The sequence below is a fragment of the Oreochromis niloticus genome, linkage group LG19, assembly GCF_001858045.2.
Source record: "Oreochromis niloticus isolate F11D_XX linkage group LG19, O_niloticus_UMD_NMBU, whole genome shotgun sequence".
NCBI lineage: Eukaryota > Metazoa > Chordata > Actinopteri > Cichliformes > Cichlidae > Oreochromis > Oreochromis niloticus.
This window is the reverse complement of record NC_031983.2, coordinates 13,413,900-13,433,974: the sequence shown is the minus strand read 5'-3', so window position 1 is coordinate 13,433,974 and position 20,075 is coordinate 13,413,900. Positions and strand designations below refer to the sequence as shown.

The window sequence follows — 20,075 nt, the reverse complement described above, 5'->3', positions numbered from 1 at the left end:
TTAAATTGTAGTCAAAATGTATTGAGGAGGTCAGGAGCGAGGTGCCAAAGTGCGTTTCTACAGCCATCTGTAAAAGATGCTGGAGCCTCTGTGATGGTTAGGGGGAACAAAAGCCTGCTAGCATCCAAAGCAGAGCTTTAAACATCCTTCAAGAAACCTGGAGAACCGTTCCTGAAGACAACTTAAAGAAGTTACGAGAAAGCTGCCTGAGAGATTTCTGGCTGTGTTAAAGAATAAAGGTCATACCAAATATTCACTTTCAAGCTCATTAGAATTGTACAAATGTTGCTTTTGCCTTGTAAACTGTATTTCTATATATGTTTGCACATGCTTTATTAAATCAGTGCACCTATTTCATATTTTATAGCAAAATACAAAGAAATAAGGGATGAGCCAAGGCTCCTGCAAAGTCTGTACTTTGAAACAGCCTAACATCCTTGTTTTAATCCTGTTGATCACGTAATTGGACTCACGAGCATCAGCTCGGTGACATCTGCAGTGTGTTAGCATTTGTTGTTTAATTAACCTACATGTTAATCCTATTATCAGGAATTATCATCAGAATGTCAGATCCATTTACTGAGCACTGACCATTAACAGCTTGTTTGTGAATATTTGTGAATTAATTTGTGATTTTTCAGCTGTGTAGAATAACTTCAAAAGAAAAAACAAATCCAGGAATATGTTTATTTTCTACAATCTTCCAGTTTCAAGGCCAACATACAAGAGAAAACCAAAGAAAAACACATAACAATAGTTACATTACTCTTGACTACTACATTTTAAACAAAGATTGACGCTTGAATAAGATGACTGAAACATTCCTGGCATAACCAACTGAGGAGTCAAGTAATCAACTTAAGAAAATACTACATAAACACACACAGCACACACGCACGCACGCACACAAGTGACTGTCTGTAAAACAACCCCAAACCCAGAAAACTGCAAACATGAAAACAATTCCCTCTCAGATAACAAATGAGCAACAGTACAAAAGAAGTTTCCTTTTTTCATGAAATTCCGTTGAGTTGTCAGAGCTTGTTAATGAATAATTAAATCAACTTATTGTTATTCTGCCAGAAAAATATATCCTACTTCATTAGGCTGTGTTGTGAGCAGTTGTGAGTATGACTTATAACATTACAGTCTTCTATATTTGACCTGTGATATTTCACATTATTACATTAGATGCACATAATCTATACAAAGTGAATTTAATTTGACTCTTGGTTGTATGGCCTTGTATTCATGATTGTCACCTTTAAGTACTTTAGGCAAATCTGACAAATAAATGTGGTGTTTTTCATTACTGTCATCTCATACGAGCCGCTAGTGCATGGGCAATTATTCATAGCCACATCGCAGCTATTTATAGACACTAAATGGCAATTATGGTTGTAATATTCAGAAAACCCATAAAGAATTAGAAGACAGTTATAGACCCTTAAAAGCATGTCTGCTGAGGTTTTCATGATTCTGTCTAATATATTGTTGCTTTTGCAGACCATTAAGGTTTTGGGTTTATAGCTAAAAAGGCTATGCACCAATTAAGGCTTCTGTGATGTAATGTTATTGCAATATAAGGCCTCACGGTCAGATATTCTATTCAAACATCGATTGAGAAAACCCCCCACAAGTCATAATGCTACATCACTGAGATGTTCTACCGCAAGCTGTAAAGAAATGTTAAAAATCTAAAAATAATCAGCATAAAGTAAATCATAAATTGTCTACAGAAAGAGTGTGTATAGGGCATCTTTGTCTGTGGTTACTGTGGGTGCAGTGTTCTGCAACCTGACTGTGCATCTTTTATATTTGTCTCTGTGTAGTGTTGTGTTGTGTCTCAGGGCGTAGACCAAACTTTTGACTTTTCCCTTATCTTGTGTGTTGCGGTTCACTTGAGGAGGTTCTGAAGCATGGCGGTAGCGTATGTAGGGCGGGCCTGCTTGTTCTCAATGGCTTTCTTCAAGTACTGAATTCCATCACAGCGTTCCCAGATTTCTTCAAACTGCCTGGGCAGGATCTCCGCCCCTCTCTTCCGGGTCAAACCGGTCTCCTCCAGGCTCAGCTCGCACATCTCCATGTCGTCTTTGCCTGAGCAGCGAAAGGGGAATAAGGATAAAGATTTACTAGCAGTGCATTCACTTGGACGCTTGACATCACACAGTTTTAGCCAGAGTCATCTATTTATTAGACTACCACATGCCCATCCTCTAGCATTGCTTGGTGTGTTTGCGCTGCTGGCAGTGAACTGAAAATGATACAGTACTTTTATAAGGTGCCAAAGGTGCATAAAGCAAAAGAATGGGCCGTTTTAGCTCATTGTTAGGTGGTTGCTTGGCAACGTGATGACGTTATATCATATCATGTATAATTTAACTTTTGTGGAGATAAATGAGATGCTACTGTTGTGAAATAAAACAACAGGATGCGCTCATACGGGGTTATAGGTGCATAAAGGCAAAAACAAGTAAATTTAGCCTGATGGTAGATGGTTGCCATTGTGTTATAATATATTATGTGTAACTGCTGTTCTTTGGGTATAAATTTGATGACACTGTGGTGACATAAAACAGATATGATGCTTTTATAAGGCGCTGTAGGTTCATAAATGCAAAAAACAGCTGGCTGCAAATTATTTCGTAGGCAAGATGACGATAATGTCATAACATGTGATATGAATGAGATCATTCAGGGACCTAACGTATACTTGCCATATTTGGTTGCTAAACTCCTAATCATACATTAGTTGGCGACCAAAGAAACAAACAAACTGAGTTAAATTACACATTTTTTTACTAAAATAAATCAATCAACAAATTATATATATACATACAACAAATTTAACTGTTGACTCACCTGCGACCAGCACGATGGGTCGTTTGTCTGGATGAAGCTCCATTTGTCTGGCTATCCAGGGCCCATCAAAGTGGGCATACCACCAGCCCTTCTTTTTATTCTGGGGATCCTTGTACTGGTCAGCGGGTCGGATAAAAGGAATGCGGAAATAACGCTGCTGCCGGTTCATGGCTACCTCTTGATGCTGGGCCGTCATCGGAGGAGCTGGGTTCTGTTCAGCTGCAGTGACACAGTGCAATCATTACAAAACTTAGTAGTAGTAGAGGAGATGGTTTTGTACTTTTGCAGCAACAGCTTTAAGTATTCACAACAAAGAACCTGTTATTTGGACTTATATTAATGTAGCTTTGTACTAGCTTTGGTAAAAGACGAGAACATACTGAGTGGGACAGGAAACAAAGAATAAAGCTTTTAAAACATACAAGATCAAAAAGGACCAGGGAAGCCCCATGTAAACACTACAGGGAAAGGCCGGGAAAGCAGCTTTTAGCCTTTTATAAAGTGGTCTCAAATAAGACCCCTGCTACATCAGTACAGGCCAAAATCAGGATCCAAATATAAGGAAACAAAGTAAAGCTTTCAAGAGCCATCATATCAAAAGAGAAAGGCAAGAAAATATAGTAAAATTAGAAGCAACATCTAATGTTCCCATTGTCCATCAATCGAATATTTGTTTTTGAAATGAAAAGGAAGACAAATGTAGTACGACGGTGAGCTTTCAAGGAGCCGAGTAACACTCGTGTGTGTTTTGTGGCACAGAGTATGCTCGGTTGAATTGAGAAGGAAAGCAAGCTGTCATACTAGCAACCACTGAGCCTAACGAGGCATGGCTGGCAGTTATTTGCTAATTAGAACAACCATTTTTGACAGAGTCGGACAGAAGGTGGCTGAATGTTTAGGCCTTGGCATTTCATCTGTTAACTGAGTGTTGGAAAACATAGGCAGGTTATCTGTGTGCAGGTCACACAGGCGGGTCTCTGCCAATAAAAGTGAAGGGCTGAGGTGGAGAAAATAACCTGCAGTAAGATTTGCATTAGTGACTGTTTATTACAGTACTCATATACAACGTATGGGAGGGTGCAAATTTATGCTCATGTTTAAAGCAACTTTCAGCTGCTCCCTTATTGTCGAGGGGTCGCCACAGCAGGTAGATCTGCACATTTGATTCGACAGATTTTTATGCTAGATGTCCTTCCTGATGCACTCCAAACAGATTTGTGTCTCCTCTTGGGAACAAAATGGGAACCTTTTGCTTGTTACTCAAATGTGTAAACCACTACACTATGGAGCCACGTACAGCACACTTAGTGGAATTATGAAGCAACAGAACACAATATCCTTTACTAACCATAGTCAGTGACACATTTAGGAGCCCTCAGATCGCTCCCGTCATCATTTTGTTTCTTGTTCTTGGACTTCCATGCATGATAGACCTTCAGACGACGGTGAAACTCCTCTCTGCAGGCTGCCAGCAGGTCAATGTCTGTCCCCACAACATAGCATCAGTAAGCATGCATGACATCAAAACAATCACAAATTGGCAAAAGAATGAAAGAGAGAAGAATGAGCGCCCATTTTTATTTAACACAGGCTGGTTTAATCTACATGTATCTTCTGTTTTTCAACATAAAATCCAAATCTGGAACAGATAAGTCGCAAATTACCATTTTATATAGTTTACGAACCAGTAAAGAGGTCCAGCAACTAGTTGGCTGGCAACAGTTTCATAATGCCAGGACTGAAAAATATAACTCCTATTTCCAGAAAACATTGTGTGTGTATGTCTGTTTTAGGGTGCAGAATGCCATCTCAGTGAAGAAAACATTCAAAATCGACAGCGCCTTTAGTGAACATCGGGCTATAATCAGTCAGTTTTAAAGCATAGTTTTTTGTTGGTAACACCACCGATCCCATCAAAGCAAATGGGTTCCACAAATTAGCCAGATGTCCTTGGAATCCCACCGGGGATATCAGAGGGCCTAACACTGATCAGAGTACTGTATACAGTGGCAGTTATAAAGACATTGGCATAAAGGCATCTGCTTTTCATGCTGACTGAGAAGAAGGTTGGCTGGGAATGACTAGAAAGAGTAAAAGTCAGCCATCCTCCATAATGATGATAATTTCCTCTCTCTCTAACAGTAAAAAACAAGTCGATGAGCCATAGCAGCTGTGGGAACATCCTCATATTGGTTTTTTTTTATGTTGCAGGGAAGACATCTTGTGTTCTCACTCTCTACAGCTGCAGTTTTAGCTTTTTAACAGCCACTTTGGCAACTCGAGGAATGACTGAGAGTGCAGATGAAAAGCGTGTGCAGAGAGAGATGGTACCCCATGGTTTTGTGTACCAGAATGGCCAAAACATGAGCTGATGCAGAATTATTTAATGTGGGGGCTGAAAACTGTAAATAATTTTGTGATGAAGCCTCCACTGAAAAAAGTGACTTTCAATCAGGGCTTTAATAACTAAATGTGCATTTGTCGGTTGAGTCAATGTGCAGACACTGTTTTGTTGAGTGAGGTGAAACTGGGTGGGTTCAGGATTTCTCACCACAGGATGTGTTGATGACATCTCGCAACTCAGCATACTTCCACTTGCTAAGGTCGTACTTTTTCACACCAGCAGCAGCTTTGGTTGCCTGCACCTGAGGACCTCTATGGCAAGGAACAGATGAGCGGGGGCGAGAGGGAGCAAAAAAGAAAAAGAAGGTGAGAGTGAGGACAGGTAAGTGTGACAAGGTGGGAGTATCAAGGGATTGGGAGTTGTTACTTTCAAATATGATTCAGGTTTAACATTTTAGGGATGTGTCAAAACAGAAACAGCTACTTTTAACAATAAATCAGAAAATAATGAAAAAAAATGTACTTTTAAAAAATATAAAAGATTACTAAGATCTAATGTTTAAATTGCAGAAAGAATGGATGAACATTTGCAACCAGCAGATTTATTAAGTATACCAACCTTAGTGAAAAAATGAAACAATCACCTCACTTCTTATAAACCTTCCTCATTGTCTCAGCTGTTAAAATTCACATTAGGAGCCAGACAGCAGGGGAGCTGAAGAGCAGAGTTTGTCCACATCTCTGTGGCCTGTTTTTAAATTCCACTCAAACTACTGCAAAGCTCTTCCACAACTTACCAAATATTTCCTGTGGAACTTTGAGCGTATTTAAATTTATGTAAAAAAAAAACAACCCAGAGAGATAAATGAAAAACAAAGTGTAACTGTGCACTGCTTTAATAAACAAATACTAAGTCAACTAATGGCAATTGATGGTGTTTTAGCTACTTAACAGACTACTGCAGAGCTCTTATCTCGTGTCTCCAGCTTCCCTGCTGAGTATAGGCGGCTAATTCAATACAAAGGATTTGTCTCCTCTATTTACAGTTGGCACAACTGTTACTGTCTCTGGGTAAAGGATTGCTGATCTATGAATCATTTACTAAATTACCATTACCATTTAAGATTCACACAGACTGCAAAGATTAAACTGATTTGGGATGATGATCAGTGCTGGCTGAGACGCGTGCCAGCGTGTAATGGTGATAAACCAGAGGAAAAAAAGGTTTTACTTCTGTTGCGGAGAGAAAAAAAAGATGTGGAAAGGATGTGATGCCCGGGGCTTTGCTTCTGGCAGAATGTAAATGTGAAATGAATCCCATTCCCCATTCAGGAAAAGGAAGACAGAAGGAGGCTGTGATCTTTCCAATATTCTTTAGCTACTAAGGTGGCCATGCCAGCCAATGTGCTTACCTCTACTGCACAAAATCGGCCTAATCTCTGTGCTAGGCACATGCAAAACATGTGTCTCTCTTTCTCTTGTTGGTTGCCAGAGGTCACCTGACTTACAGGAATAGTTAGAGACACCTACAACATGGACTCTGGAGCCAGCGCTGACATAAGAAGCTTTTTGATCCAATGTAATTTGTGCTCACTGCAAACTACAGGTAAAAGCGCACATAGGGTATTGAATGCTTTCTCCTAACATTAAACACAATGTAGCTGCAGAAATACAGTGATGCATATTATATCTGAAACACCCGAGCTTTATTTAGGACAAGGTTTAGAGGTATAAGGAGAGCAGAGACAGAACTGTTAAACTTTCAGCAGTTTATGTAAATGGATTTTCACTTCCCTTTTAGCTGCACAGTGCTGTATATTCACATGGGATGTGCAGTTGTTCCCGCAAATAATCTCAAAATGCAGTTTCCTGCTCTGTAGCTACACAAAGATACTAAGTGTCCTCATATAGAAAGAGTGAAAAGTGAATGAGAGCGTGATTTTGAATACAGCTTGTTTGCAGCTGTGTTACTCTTTAAGGCTTCTTCGAGTACTAAACATTTTATATTAGTATTAAACATTTTTGGGAAGGATAAATCATATTTTTGGTTAAACTTCTCTAACTGAAAACACTCTCAAAACTAGAGAATTAATACAGTCCAATTTTTTTTTACCATTGAAAACTTTGTTTGTTAAGAGCCGCTGACACCACCAGTTAGAATACAGAGCGACAGTGGAGTAAGTCATACTGTCGCAAAATTATAAACTACTGCATGCATGCAAATCAGAACCCATCGTTTAGGACAGTATGTTCAGTCTGTGTGGTACACCAGCACCATGATGGCTGCAGTCATGGTTTAACCCCTGCAGAAACAAAAAGATCAGATACTGCGCTCATCTGACACTGATGATTTAGTGTGCCATATTAATTTATGGGTAATTATGATTACACAGAATGAATTATCTTCTGATTCGTGTTAAAATGTGCTTTTGTAAAAGAAAAAGCAATCATGCAGATCATCAAAAAATTAGACTGGAGCGTTTTTTTCAGAATAAGGATTACAGATTTGTGTGTTGTTTTTGCATCATTGCTATAATCTTGCAAATATTTTAAGCGACTTAGCGATTCAGGACTACGACAGCGATTAAGCGAGTAAGGGAGTTAGTGAGCGAATCACTACTGCTGGTGTTAGGTACACTTGGACACTGGCAGCTACGGAAAGCTGCGCTGATATCTTACATGGCTCTGGCTGAGGATGAAGAGATAGGAAGATCTGAAAAAAACTCATCACTGGGAGAAAACAGCAACAGGAGAAAAGGCAGTTACACAAGCAAACTGACGTCAATAGTGCTTATTTACTGTGTACAGAATACATCTGTATGCAAATGTGGGCACTGTGCTTTACATATACATTACCTGCGAAGGGCTGCATCCATCTGGCTTTCATCAGTTATGAGCTCGGCCTCATTCTGAGCAATTCTCATGGCTAACTCCCTGTCTCTTCTCTCCTGCTCGAGTACGGCAGCACGTTGGGCCTGCTCCTCACGTTCCTGAGCCAATTGGATTTCAAGCTCGGCCTGTAAACAGACACATAAACACAAAAGTATCGTAACACAGTACTTAATGCATCTGCCTAATGTGTCGATAAACCTAGCTCCAGTCAAAAAACTAATGCTGTATTATATGCCAGACAGCACAGAGATGTGCTTGCCCAATGTGCCCAAGCCTGATTAGACTTATTTATCCACTTTTTGGGCTGCTAATAAAGCTTTAGTGGTCATTTGTCTAGACAGAACAAGGCAAAAAACTTAGAAACATTCAAAAGTTGGGAGATTTTTATAGACTTGACCTAAATTCAAAGTCCAGGTTTTTATGTGTTCATTTTTTCATTTTAACTAGCCAAGAGAAAGCTGTAACATAAATCAACAAATCAATAAATATTCATGTATATAGGCTGCATAGTGTGCATTCTTCTCCTGTTTCTTATTATAGCAAGCCTCTAATGAAGTCCTCATTGCATACTTTTCTCTGAGGAGCTTTAAATATGAATACTTCTCCAGGTGAGAATATACTGCATTATTCATATTGTAGGGTGGCAGCTGTGTTACATGACCAGAGTGAAGCACGAGGGCTGAAACTCGACTGGAGAACACCCGAAACAATACATACTCTTTGGCACTGTCCTCGGGATTTTGACAATCTTTCCTGAATATACCAAATTGAATGTATTGTTTGTAAAATGAGGCATTGACTGACACCCTCATTCATTTCACAAGAAACTCCAAGTTAAAAAAAAGAAAGATAGAAAAAGAAAAAGGAAACAGCTGCAGAAATTACCAAAGTTATTTGTGTTGAAAAATATTCATTATACAACAGCGAACTACAGGAACACCACATGGGAAGTTTTTGTCTGAGCGGTGTTCCTTCAAGAAAACAAGCTCTGCAGAATTGAAGTGAGGGATATTGTGCTAGGGTAAGCTTTGTCATGGCTGAAAATAGCAGAGAACATAAAGCCAAATTCTATGAAAGTCACAGCAGACACCCATGGAAAGTTTACTGTTGAAGTCTGAGCTGTGGATCAAACCAGTTTTCCAAACAGTGTTCTTAGACATGTGGCTTATGACAGCCTGGGAAAAAAAGTGCATATACAGATGTCCAGCTGGACTGAGGTGAACAAAAGTGGGGGGATGGGTCGCGGGGGCTTTAGACATGAAAAGTAAGGAAAGGTGAGATATAAAAATAGAAGTGAAAAAGAAAAAAATGGTGTAGCATCAAGGTCAGAGGAGAGAACAGATATACAGTACAGAAACAAAAATCAGCAAACACATAGAGCTGGAAAAGGTGGCAAAGTGGAGATGAGATTAAGGGGCATGATAATAAAACACTGGACAGCACAAGGTGGGATTAACTAGTTTAGTTAACAGAAACCAGGCAGGAAGTGGAGTCATCAGTCAAGAAGACCCTGTGGGTAATCTACTGGGAGTCCAACCAATGTCATGACCCAGCTGTTGCTGTAGGCAGAGTTTGCCAGCAAAGGGAAACATTAGAGCCATTTTCATGGTTTGGGAGCTACATTATTTGGAGGTACATCGCTTTAGGTGTGTAATTTGTCAATTTTAACACTTTTACTCAAAATCAAATATTAAAAACAGGCTTTTAAGGTGAAGCCGGTATATTGCTCTGTTTATTATACAGTTGTGTGAAAAAGAAAGTTTTCACTCAGTGAAAAACTAAGTAACCATTACAGCTTCTATAGGAATTAAGAGCATAAGTGACAGCCAGGTGATACTAATCAAATGCACCTCATTAACTGATCATTACGAATTGTGAGCACTTCTATGAAAGCAGCGATTTAAGCATTTTGCTTTGTCTTTGGAGCATTCAGGTGTGTGTTAACACAACAGCACAAACTTTCCACGAGTGGACCTCCCAGCAAATTTTATTTTGGAATAATGAAGTTTGAGCCAAATAATCTAAATTGTAGATGTTTGCACATAACGAACAGCTCCATGTTTGGCACAAAAACCCAAACACAGCATATCAGCATAAACACCTCATACCAACTCTCAAGCACACTGGTGGAGACGAGACAATTAGAGCTTCTTTCCACATCCACACAGACACGGCACCTTGCAGTTGTTGAGTTGATCATGAAGTCCTTTCTATTCCAAAGTATTCTAGGGTGAAATCTGAAACCATCTACCTTACAGCATGGCCCAAACTAGATCATGCAACAGGGCAATAATTCTAAGCACAGCTGCAAATTTACAACAAAAAGAAAAAGAAAAGAATCAAGGTGTTGCAATGGCCCAGACCTCAACCTGATTGAAATGCCATGGCGGGACATTAAGCGATTTGTGCAAAAATGAATGCCTGTAAACCTCAATGAACTGAAGCAATGCTATACAGAAGAGTGGGCCAAAATTCCTCTACGGCGATGTGAGAGACTGACAAAAACATACTGAAAGGGTTACTTCAAATTATTACACAAGCAACTGAATCACAGGCAGTACTTGATTTTTCATAGGACTGTGAAAACTGTCTTTTCACACGATTCTATGTGTGGAACCAGTAAAGCACTATTTTTTATTTTAATCCAAGGATTGAAATTGTCTGCCACTGCAGTGGAGTGCAGGTCATTTATAAGAAGCTTAAATAAAACTGCAAGGCTTTCATTAAATTCATTCAGTGGAGTTAAAATAGAATTTTGAAGAAGTTAGTAGTTGTTAGTTTTCCAATTTTTACGTTTAACAACTTTTCAACAGAAGAGCACGAAAGTATTCAATGGGTAAATTTTCCAAACCTGCATAGCCTTGTCCTCTTCCTCTCTCTTTTTTCTGTCCTCCTCCTCTTGTTTTCTTTTCAGCTCCATCTCTGCTTTCCTAAAATGTTGAGACAAAAAGGAAAATCAGAATGTTTACTAAAAATAACATTTCTGAAAGTGTCAAAAAATGTTTCTTCCTCAGGCTGATTGCTCTAAAGGCCAGTGTGCCACATCAGTGAAGCACAGACCCCACTTTTGTCTTTTATTGTCTTTTGAGTCACAGTTGTTTTACACAAAAACTGTGTTTAATAATCACATTTTGGTTGCTAAACGATTGAGTGGAGCTGAACATATTTATTTTACATCTAACCTTGCAGCGTTTTATCTGTGCTTCTCAGGAGAGCTGTTAGAGCTCTGTGCAGGACTAGCTTCCCTGCAGCTTTTATTGCACTTATGCTTTTTTTGGCCAATTGAAACACTGTCTGCACTTTACCCATCTGCTCTTCTTTGTACTCCACTCTGTATGAAATGAGTGCACGTAAATTAGACTGTTAGTTTTTCTTCTTCTGGTTTCTTGGTGTGGAGTAGTAGTTTGTTTCTCCCAAGGCAATACTAGGGGAATCACTGTACATTATACACAACACTTACAGTCGTCTCTCTTCTTCCTCCTGTTTGCGTCGCTGCTCTTCCTGCTCCCTGCTCTTTCTCTCTTTCTCCATCTCCTCCTCGATGCATTTCAGTCTCTCTCTCTCCTCTTCCTCCTGCTTCTTCTTTTGCATGGAAGCAAGCAGCTGCTCTGAACGTTTCACCAGTCCCTGATACTCCGTGTCGATCTCCTTCCTGGTCATCACTGTGGTCTAGTCGTTCGACAAAACAGCAAAGCATGATTGCAAAGGATAAAGTAGAAATACATGTCTTTATTCAGCTGTTCAACCATCAGATTTTGGGCCTCAGGTCTGAGTGGAGTTCAAACATGGTTCTCACAATGTATTTATCAGTATTAAAAACTGATCAAATGCCCATAGGATGTTAGCAGGCTAGCATGAGTGTGCTAGAATGAAAATACGCCCTGTGCTGATTTGAATTTGAATCATAAAGAAGAGTCACAAATGCCCAAACTTGCCACACTTTTCTGATTCCATAGCACAACCATCCCATGTGGCTACAAGTTAGACACTGACTGACACTGTGTGTACGTGTCACTTGAGTGCCACAGCCACAATGCCCACTTCTCCACGCACTTGTCAGACAATCAGCAGGGGGAGAAGAGGTCACCATATTGTGCACATTCATAAGAATGAGCCACTAATAGCATCACAGGGAGGGAAGATGACAAGGTCTTGTCCCTATTGTACAATGGTCTGACTGACAGGCACTGGCATCTCATGCATTATTCACAACGAGGTGTCATGCCATAAACAACTTCTACATACTTAGAACACCGTAAGTGTCAACAGCAGGGGTGGAGTGGCTTATTGGGATAGAGGGGGGAGAAAGAGCTAGGAGTCAATGGTTCTTTAGTGTGAGTCAGGATACTTCAAGGAACCTATGAGCTCTCTAACTTGTTAATTAGATACAGGCCACTACCAAAGAGAAAATCAAAACTACTGGAGAATACAGTGCCCAGATATCCGGATGATTTGCTGTACCTAGAGGGTCCAATAAGGTGGGTGCTTATTGCACGGGGAGGGCTGGGATTTCAATAGCCAAGTCCGATCATTTAGAAAAACAACCCCGCTAAATTAAATTATTGGAGAGAAGACGAATCTTGCTCTACAAGCTCTTCTTTTTATCCTCAGGTGAGTGAAAATATTGATTCTGGAGGATAGAATGAGAATGGCTGCTGCAAGACAGACTATAGTGTATAACTCCAGGATGAGGTCTTTGTCTAAAAGAAGGCTGTCAGTGCCACAGAGCTAAAAGTGTGCATGCAGGTAGCAACATACAATAAATATGAGGCAGTAAGGCTTAAAGCAATCTATCTGATCTGAAAAATCTTCCCTTACTTAAAGTACATAGTTCATAAGAGCAAAATATCCCACATACAGTACATACAGAGAATACTCAGAGTGTCTTATGCTTTGAACCAAAAATTAAAAGTCCTCACCTTTATCTTCGCTAACAGAGCATCTATGGCGGCAGCCAGCTCCTGAACTTGCTTGGCCATCTCCTGTTTTCCCTCCTTCAGCCCGTTCACCACCTCATTGAACCTTTCCATGTGTTTCTTCAGGCTTCGAACCTTCACCATACCATCGATTCTGTGAGCCGTGAAAAAAATGCAGGCTTACAAATGAGTATATCACTAAGAAATGAAAGCATAAGAGTTTTATTCTAATGACCACTAATAAAATAACCCTGTTAAAGACCTCATTTGGTCCAACTGAGGAAAATGCATTTTAGTTTTCCCTCTATTATTACATCCCTCATTTATGTGAAAAGAAAGTGATGACTTTGCATTTTAGCACTTGAAAGGAATTAAAAGATCAATTAATAGTTTCCTCATCTTTGGATTCATTTTATTTGCATATTACACATGAACTCAATTCTTGGTTCTTTTGTAGAACTGATGATATGAACGTGTGAATGCCAGCATAAACTTTTCCTGTGCACAAACTGCCACTCACCCACTCTCAATCAAAATCTCATTGCGAGGAACTATCTGAAAACGCATGTACAGTGAGACACTTCCCATATAGTGACACTCCATTTCTCCACAGTCCACTGATGACTTTTTAGATTGATTTAAACTTGTACATGCTTGATGTAGGAAAGCCATCAAAACCTACCAAGTGTGAACCAGTTTCAAGAAAAAGCAAACCGAGAGTGCAAAGTGAAAAAAAGACAGCAAATGGCACAGAAAAGCAGAAATGATGCTGCATGTGTTTGTGGGCTTGTCTATGTTCTGGGTCCCAGGAACAGGAGGAGACTCACCGTGGCTTATGCTTCTTCTTAGACAACCACATGCGGACAGTCTTTTGAATCTTGATGCAGGCCACAGCTCTGTAACTCATCTTGTTCTTAACTAAAAAGGAAAAAAATACTTTTTCACAAAGCATAGAATCAAACCTACTTTCAATGACTGCATACCTTAAATCCTATATAATTTATATACATCTTTGTACTTGGTGGCATAACAATCCTGCTCTAGTAATAGGTTATGCAAGGACAAGGTTTTGAAGAATCAAATAAAATATGATGTGCAGTAGTAAAAACAATACTTTAAAAGATAAACACCAGAAAACCTTGAGAGTGAGCGTCGAAGTAAAGTTACAATTATGACACAACTGTGCACAAACTACTATAATAGGTATTATTAACCAGCAGCAGTACACTATAAAAGGCTTTCTTTCACCTGCTCACCCACACAAACAAAGCAGCGATAATAAGATGAAGCACTGAAATCACAGGAAGGAAATAATAAGTGTCCAGGACCAGGGGTATAAATTTACTCAGGCCACTTATCCACAGAGTATGTGGTCAAGCAGAGGCAGCGTTCTGTTATAGCTGCCATGTAATTTCATTTTATGCTTTTGCACATACACACAGAAGCCAGCCTGCACTTTGTTAAATTGTGGAAATCAATAGCTTGGCACTGACTGTAATGGTACAAGGAACTGCTTTTAGGATACTATTCAATCTTGCTGGAGGCTGCTTCATTTAATGTTCTGAAAGAAAAATCAGTGTAAAAGCACAAACCCAGGCGACGAAGTGTACGGCAGCACAAAGGGACTCTCTATTTAAGCTACAAAGAGGCTGCTAATGTTCAACAGTAATTTCATGTTTGTTCAGTCTCCTTAAAAGATGGTAAATGATTTCAAATAAACTACAGCAAAAGCAGAGGAATGACATAACGCAAAGAAAACTGACATTATTTGACTACATTACAAATATTATTGCTGGTATATCTAAAGCTGGTTGGCTACTTATTTTAAGTTCTTCACGAATTGAACCTACGTTTGATGACAGACAAGCAGCACCACTGGACCTTCTTCCAGAGGCTGCACAACAGCCACTTGTTGACTTTCTTCAGCAGCTCTGCGAGGTGGTCTGGATCGGACTTCATGATCTGGTCGAACTCGGCAAACTGATGCACACACACAGCCAAATGTCAAGTTATAATTCAGTCAAATTTAGTATTAATGAACATAATACGGCTAACAGATTCGTATGTAATGATCTACAACATTAATATTTTACCTTTCCGGGGCGGAAGAACACCCGTGTCAGTCCAAACTTGAAGTCCTTATCATTCAATCCTAGAGCTTTGAACAAAGCCTAAAGAAATAACAGAACAACATTCAATGACTCAACAATACTGTATAAGTGCAGGATTTTAGGCTACTAAACTGTTTATAGTTGTTAATCATTTCTCAAGTGGGCCAGTGTGGCTTTTTTTTTCATTGCAAATTACAATTGCTTGTTATCGAAACTTGACAGTGGACGCTGGATTTCTTCAGTGAAACAGAAAACTATTCCACTTAAGCTCACCTTGCAGAAAAGCCGAGGATTCAGCCGTGTCAGCTTATCCGGCATATACTGCTTATACATGTTGTAAAGCTCATGGAAAGGAGCCCTGGAGGGGAAGCCCCCCTGCATCAGGTCCAACACCGACACCATTCCTAATCAAGAGAAACACACAAAGAGAGAAGGTAATCAGAAAAACACATCATCCCTGACGGGTAACATGTCAGTGTCTGTATGTACATGCATGTACATGAGAAAAGCTCCATGCCTATCCAAGAGGGGCACAATAGCACAATCTACTTTAACGTGTTCTCATTCACAAAGGCTGTTGCAGGATTATATTGACATTAATTATTGACATTATTACAGCAGTTCTGCAGTAGCAGGATGCACTGGCACATAAAAAACTATTTTTATTAGCAATGTAAAGCAAAATGCCAGCACCCTTTACCCAAATATTTTCTATCCCTCCTCTGTATATGTCCAAACCATCTTGAGTCTGTAACTTGGGCACTTCCAGCTAGGCCTCCTGTCTTTTCTTTAGTACCACCATCTCCAAACACCATAGCAAATCTCACTACCATCCAGAAAACCTTTCACTCTTGCTGCTGTCCTTCTGTCATCCAATCCACCCTACCCCCTCTCTTGTGTACTATGATCCCAGATATTTAAACTACAACTACTACACCACCTTTCTTACTTCTATCTTCACCATTCCACCTGTCTCCCTCTCATCTGTCTTTATTCTAGTGACGTTCATTCTTCTCGTCTCCAAGAAGAATGAAACATTTCACAATATCATCTGCAAATATCACAATACATGTAGACTCCCACTTGACTTCATGTGTTATTGTGCCCATTACCACCGCAAATAAAAAAAAGGCTCAGAGCCAATCACTGACTTAATCCCACTCCCACCTTGAAACCATCTGAAGTGCTTCAAAGAGCAAGTCAGACTAACCTGTTGAAACTCCTCCATTAACAGTGGAGCTAAACTGGAAGTATTTTAATTCTCTTAAAGATGATAAATTATAACTATTTAATCAAAAAACTGTTTTGGTTTTACCTGAGCATTGCAGCTGGGAGAGGATAAGAGCTCCTTCAAACTGGTGGCTGACCATCTTCAGATTGGGTTTTACACAGCGGATGAAACTTGAACCCTGTTAAAACAAAGATTAATTAGGAAATATTGGTCGAACATACACAAAATGCATTTTATAACATCCATTTTGTGTGCACAGTACACACAAAGGCTGTAATAATGCCTCTTTTCTTTTTGTAAAAGGTGTTTTAGATTCTGAGAAGGAGGATAGAAAATACACGGCGAAACAGAGATGTAAATTTTACTTACAGTGCTACGAAGCTTCTCCAGCAGCAGGTTCAGTTGGGTCTGTGTGTTAAAACAGACAAAAGGAAATGCTTATTTTTTATTTTGGGTATTTGTGGTGAAGGTCGCCAAGACACACATGCTGGAGAACACGTACAGTATGGGGAGCAGTTATATGCAGTCATGCAAGACTCAAAGCACAGTAAATATATCTCTTTTATGCAAAGAGACTGATCATTACAACAAAGGATATTTATCTTTCTAATTTTCTCTCCCTATAACACAATCTAGCTGTTTATCTCTGTGTAAAAGAGGATGCACACAGTCCTTGTGCATGAGTGCACATCTGGTGAATAAGTGATGATGACAAAGAAGCTACGTTAGTAATACAGAAACTCAGAGACTTTGAAAAGATGGTGCGATGATGTAAAGGTTTGAAATGGTGCACAAACACTTTTTATTCATTGAAAAAGACAGCCCAACACATGGAGCTGGGAGATAAGTCATGAGCAGCCTTGTATTACTTTGGTCTCTGTGATACGTAAGAAATGCACTTGAAGGTTGTGTACTTTCGCTTTTGTGTGAAACCCCGAGTGTCTCATCTCTTCTTTCTTTTATTTCTTTCCACTAGCCCTGCTTTCTAACTCCTCTCTAGTATACCTCAAGCTGACTTTATCCAGCTTTATCCACCAAGGAAGGATTTCTCAGAGGAAAGAATTGGAAGACTGGAGGATATCTAAGAGGGGGACCTTGAATAAAGGAAGGGAAACAGGGATGAGAAGAAGAGTGGAAAGGAGAAAAGTCACAGGAAAGGTCTGGATGTTAGAGTTGGTTTACTTTTTTAAAATCACAAATCTGAAACCTAATAACGATAGTGATAATTGTGTTTTTACTTTTAAATGGTCTAAAACAACAAATTTCTTAAATCAGGAAAATAAAATTCAAAATGTAAACCTACATAATGAAACAGTGGAAAAATTCCAGGATGCACAAAAGTCAAAATTAAAGCATTTCATCTTTAATTTGGACGACATGTGATACAACAATATGAAATATTATAGCGTCTTAGTGTTTGGTATGAAAAAGTGCAATATTTAAAGTTTTTGGTAAAGTTAAGGGGTTTCGTTCACGTGTAGTTATGATATGTTTATGTTCAAGGACTTTTTCTAACAATCAAGAAACTACCTTTAACCGTCACTCTGACCTTGAACTTATTCCCAACGCTGATGAAGCTGAGCTTCCCCGCCTTCTGTTTGGAGTCCTTGGAGGTGTTGGAGTTCTCAAACAGCTCTCGAACAAATTTGTCTTTTGATTCACAAACTAAGCTTTCCAAGGACATGTGGAGGGCATCATTATTCTTCTCCACAAACCGAATCTGAGAGTGCACACAGACAAATCCATACATGTACAATCACGAAAGACCTTTATACATATTAATAGAGGTCAAACCAAATGCAGGATGTGTCAGTCAGTAAAACGTACAGAACATGTTGTACCAGGACAACACGTGTGTTTTTAATTCACTGTGATAATAATGTTTTTAACTATCTATCTTACGCATTAAAAATTAATAATTGTGAAAAAACCAATAACTCAATAACAAAAATAAATAAAAATAACAAGCTGCATGCTTAATATGTCATCTATTTTGCTTCAATGCCTCTCGACTGGCAACTTTCTAAGAGACATTAATATTCAGGTTTCTAACAATTATGGACAATGACACAGTATTTGTAGTTTTGCCTCTCTACACCACCACAGTGGGCTTTAAATCAAACAGTAAGGGTGTGATTAAAGTGCAGACATTCAGCTTTATTTAAGGGGTGTAACAAAAGAATTGAATAAACTGTTAAGGTCAATTTTATTCATAGGCCCAAATAGTATATTAATATAATAAATGTTTTAAATACTTTAGGTATAGAACCCATGAACATCACCAAATACTGTGTTTCCTCCCTTCAGTTGTTCAGACAGGACGCTGCTGTTTACTGCAGCCTCCTTCAGCTGCTTCTTGTTTGTGCATGCTATGTTGGTTTGGGATCAGGCGACTGACTTGGTCACTGAAGAATATCCCATTTCTTTGCCTTGAGACACTCTCAGGTTGATTTTGCAATGATTTGGATCATTATCCATTTGGATTGTGAAGCTCTGTCTGATCAGTTTTAGAGCATTTGGCTGAATCTGAGCACAGAGATATTTCTATCAGCAGTCACATCATCGATAAACAGTAGTGACCTGGTTCCATGCCATAACATTGGCTCCAACAAGTATGAAAAATAATGTGCTATGCTTCATATCATTAACCCCTTCATTGCTTATCCATATGTTTCTTTTACCATTATTACAAGTTCATCTTGGTCTCATCTGTCCAGAGAATTTTTACAAAATTTTGCAGGCGTTTAAGGTGTTTCCTGGAAAAGTCTAATCTAATTTTTCTGTTCCTGATTGTAACTAGTGGTTTGCTCCTTATTCTAAGCCCCTGTATTTCCATTCATGACATTCATGAATAGATGTGTCTTGATTCTAGACCTTAGTTCCACTGAGCAGCCAATGGAACAAAAGTTCAATACTTGGAATTGTCTCCAGAACTTTTATCTTCATACTTTGCCATGGAATAACAAGGGAACAGGGCTCATTTGGCCATAGAACTGCTTTCCATTGTGGTGGTGTACAGAGGCAAAATACCAAAAATACTTATGAACTTTGTGTATAAATAGAGGTGAAACATATTTTCATATTGGATCTTGTCAGTACAACTCAGTCCCAATAGCCATACGTGATAATGAGTGTTAATAATTACTGTTTCATAGCAGACTGCTCCAGCAAAGTGTCTGATGATAAAGCCTTCGTCATCTCGGAGAGTCCTGTGAACGGTCAGTTTTGACTTTCTGGGAACCTAAGACAGAGACGATCAAAGTAAATCATATCATGCTAAAACACATATATATTGATTTCATACTAAACCCATCCATCATCATGTCTACAGCAGACTTTTGTTTGTCCACATGACGACTGAGTGCTCAGGGCTTCTTCATCTTCATCATTAGCTATTTAACAGGTGTAACCTGGATCAGATGATTTCACTTTAAATGTGAAATGTCTTTGCAGCTCAGGATTTTTACAGGGTTTACAGGGCATTAGGTTAGTAAATGAACATCATTAAGAGCCTATGTACACTGCATAGCAGAGTTTAGCTCTTGGATTAAATTCTTCTCTCTATTAATATCTATATATCTATATATCTGAGTATCAACTTTCCCCAATGCAGTGTGGCTGCAAGCAGCCTCCTCTTATCTTAAGCCCGAACTAGCGTCAACGCAACATATTTAAAAAGATTTCATGCATGCAGAAAACGGGCGAAGTGACAAACAATAG

The 20,075-nt window shown here is 39.2% G+C and overlaps 1 protein-coding gene across 4 annotated transcripts in view; it reads right to left on the bottom strand.

Annotated features, from left to right (window-relative positions):
• Positions 1 to 673: 673 nt before the first annotated feature.
• The window catches only part of myo6b (myosin VIb), a 35,844-nt gene continuing 16,442 nt past the window's right edge, over positions 674 to 20,075 (bottom strand). For 2 of the 4 annotated variants that reach the window (XM_003453231.5, XM_025901128.1), the window contains 17 exons: positions 19,501 to 19,596; positions 17,905 to 18,075; positions 16,725 to 16,763; positions 16,440 to 16,533; positions 15,398 to 15,528; positions 15,107 to 15,184; positions 14,864 to 14,993; positions 13,841 to 13,931; positions 13,017 to 13,167; positions 11,558 to 11,766; positions 10,949 to 11,027; positions 8,062 to 8,222; positions 7,885 to 7,935; positions 5,414 to 5,517; positions 4,211 to 4,345; positions 2,863 to 3,081; positions 674 to 2,097 (listed from right to left, as the gene is read on the bottom strand). In XM_003453231.5, coding sequence (XP_003453279.2) covers positions 1,898 to 2,097; positions 2,863 to 3,081; positions 4,211 to 4,345; positions 5,414 to 5,517; positions 7,885 to 7,935; positions 8,062 to 8,222; positions 10,949 to 11,027; positions 11,558 to 11,766; positions 13,017 to 13,167; positions 13,841 to 13,931; positions 14,864 to 14,993; positions 15,107 to 15,184; positions 15,398 to 15,528; positions 16,440 to 16,533; positions 16,725 to 16,763; positions 17,905 to 18,075; positions 19,501 to 19,596 — 2,139 coding nt within the window. In that variant the 3' untranslated portion in view covers positions 674 to 1,897. The remainder of the gene's footprint in view (positions 2,098 to 2,862; positions 3,082 to 4,210; positions 4,346 to 5,413; positions 5,518 to 7,884; positions 7,936 to 8,061; positions 8,223 to 10,948; positions 11,028 to 11,557; positions 11,767 to 13,016; positions 13,168 to 13,840; positions 13,932 to 14,863; positions 14,994 to 15,106; positions 15,185 to 15,397; positions 15,529 to 16,439; positions 16,534 to 16,724; positions 16,764 to 17,904; positions 18,076 to 19,500; positions 19,597 to 20,075) is intronic. The other 2 variants (XM_019349151.2, XM_003453233.5) reach the window with 1 other exon arrangement.